Below are 2,217 nucleotides of genomic sequence, written 5' to 3' on the forward strand. Positions count from 1 at the left end.
TTTGGGGCCAGGGTGACTTTGGGCCATGGTGGCATCTCCTGTCAGGGCCGTGGGAAGGTCCCCAGCCCCAGCAGGGATCCCCACTCCTGGAGGGACCCCAAAACTGTGGATGTGACACTCGGGGACACGCTCGGGGTGGCTGCGATGGGCTCCGAGGGTTTTCCCTGCCCAATTCCCCGATTCCCTCATTCCCAGGCCCCTGCAGGAGGAGGGAACAGCCCAGGCTGGGGTTGAAGGACGGGTTCCAGGCCGGGTTAACTCGGGCTGGGTGGAAACAGAGCAAGTGCTTAAGTCAATTAGTTAATTGTGAGGTCTGGGAGAGCTGCTGGCAGGGAACAGCTCAGGAATATCACAACTCAGGATTTCCCACTCAAACCATCGGGGGATTCTGGAGCCCTCCATTCCTAGGAAATTCCATCTTAAAAATGCCATTTTTGCCCCTCCTTTAGCACTTTGCTCCTTCCAAAAATCCTTCTGATTTTTCCCAAAGCGCAGGAGCCTTGCAGGACTTGTTTTCCCCAAAACCAACCCCATCCATGCCCAGAGATCTTTTCCTCCTCTTCCTCCTCCTCCTTCTGGGTCCTCCAGGAGCTCAGGGAGAGGCCTCTGCCCCCGTAGCCTCGTTATGTCCCACCATTAACGACTCCACTTAATTCTTTTCATCAAAGCAACGTTTGTAAGCAGTTCTCTGCACAAAAAAATGCCAAGAAATCCAAATTATACATAAAAATACAATTTTTTCCCTCCCCCTTTATTCCCTGGGAATACAATTTTCATTTTAATACCTGATGGGTTTTTGTTTTTTTATTTTTTGTTGTTGTTGTTTTATTTTGTTTTTTTGCATATCCTAAAATTCCAGGCCACTTTTGCCGTCAATACAATGTTTTCCTTCCCACAATCAGCCTCCAAATCCATCCCTGGCATTGTTTAGTTTGTCAAGCAGCATAAGTGTCAAACTAATTGTGCTTCCTGCTCCAAAATCAGACAGGATTTTAATTACCCACCATTACAGAACCCCCTGTCTTTAATTAATGAGGTTCCTGTCGCTGTCTGGACCCTCTTTTCCCAGAGCCTCAGTGTCTCATCCGTGTTTTTGCGTAACTGGAGGAAAATATTTGGGTTTTTCACTTTTAAAATGTCACTTTTCGCTTTTAAATGTTTATTTTTTGATTTTTACAGCTGCTCTGGACCAGCCTGAGATCTGGGGGTCGGTCCAGCCCGCCAACACAAACGTAGAGTCCCCAAAACTTCCGAGACCTTTTCCAACTGGAAGTAAGTGACCACAAAAATAAATCAATATATCCAGAAATCAGCTGAAAGGTTGGAGTTCTCCTCATCCAGGCTGTGCAATTCCACAATATTTTAAATTAAAGGGGTTTTTGGGGTTGGTTTTTTTTTCCTCCCCGCTTTGTTTGGGTTCCAGTGGGGTGGAGGAGGGAGTGGGATTGATGAGGGATGGAGGGATGGGATGGATCCTGATCCTGCACCTTCATGCTGTGGTTTCTTGGCTGGAAAAGATGGAAGCACCGGATTTTTCCAGGAAAACATCAGGAAGAGCAGCACAACCCCGAATCCCTGATTTTATTTGGAGCTTCCCCTCTGCCTGGGGGGGCTGGGGAACCATTTCCTTCCAGAAATGCCCCTGTAAAGCGCTGCTGGTTAATTAGGCGCTGTTAATTAGCCCCAGCATTCCCGATCCTGGATTCACATCCCGGATCCAGGTGGGATGAGCACGGGAGAAAGGCGGAGGCAGCTCCGTGCCTCAGGGAACCCAGGTTTAATTAAAACGCTCATTTAGGGGTTTGAAACAGGAGCGCAGGCTGAGATGTAAAAATTAAAAAGGGGGCGAAATTCCATCAAACCCAACAAAAAATGACTTCCCACTGCCAGAGGGATGGGTGAGATGTTGGGGAGGAATTCCTCCTGGTGAGGAGGGTGTGGGGAGGGATGGGATGAAATTCCCTGCGGCTGCTCCATCCCTGGAAGTGCCCAAGGTCGTTCCCAGCCACGCTGTTATTTTTGATATGATTGATATGATTGATATGATTGATATGATTGATATGATTGATATGATTGATATGATTGATATTCCATGGAATGTGCCGCTCTCCAGCTGATCCCGTCCCCTCTCTGTGCTCTGTTCCAGCCCCTCCGCCGCTCCCCCCGAAGAACATCCCGGCCACGCCGCCGCGCACCGGCTCCCCCCTGCCCCCGGCC

At 49.2% G+C, this 2,217-nt stretch overlaps 1 protein-coding gene across 1 annotated transcript in view; it reads left to right on the forward strand.

Moving 5' to 3' along the window:
• SGIP1 (SH3GL interacting endocytic adaptor 1) overlaps window positions 1-2,217 on the forward strand; it is a 50,678-nt gene that overhangs the window by 26,078 nt on the left and 22,383 nt on the right. Inside the window, exons 11-12 of the mRNA XM_033516252.1 lie at window positions 1,180-1,272; window positions 2,147-2,207. Of these exons, the coding sequence (XP_033372143.1) occupies window positions 1,180-1,272; window positions 2,147-2,207 (154 nt within the window). The remainder of the gene's footprint in view (window positions 1-1,179; window positions 1,273-2,146; window positions 2,208-2,217) is intronic.

The sequence above is a fragment of the Parus major genome, chromosome 8, assembly GCF_001522545.3.
Source record: "Parus major isolate Abel chromosome 8, Parus_major1.1, whole genome shotgun sequence".
Taxonomy (NCBI): domain Eukaryota; kingdom Metazoa; phylum Chordata; class Aves; order Passeriformes; family Paridae; genus Parus; species Parus major.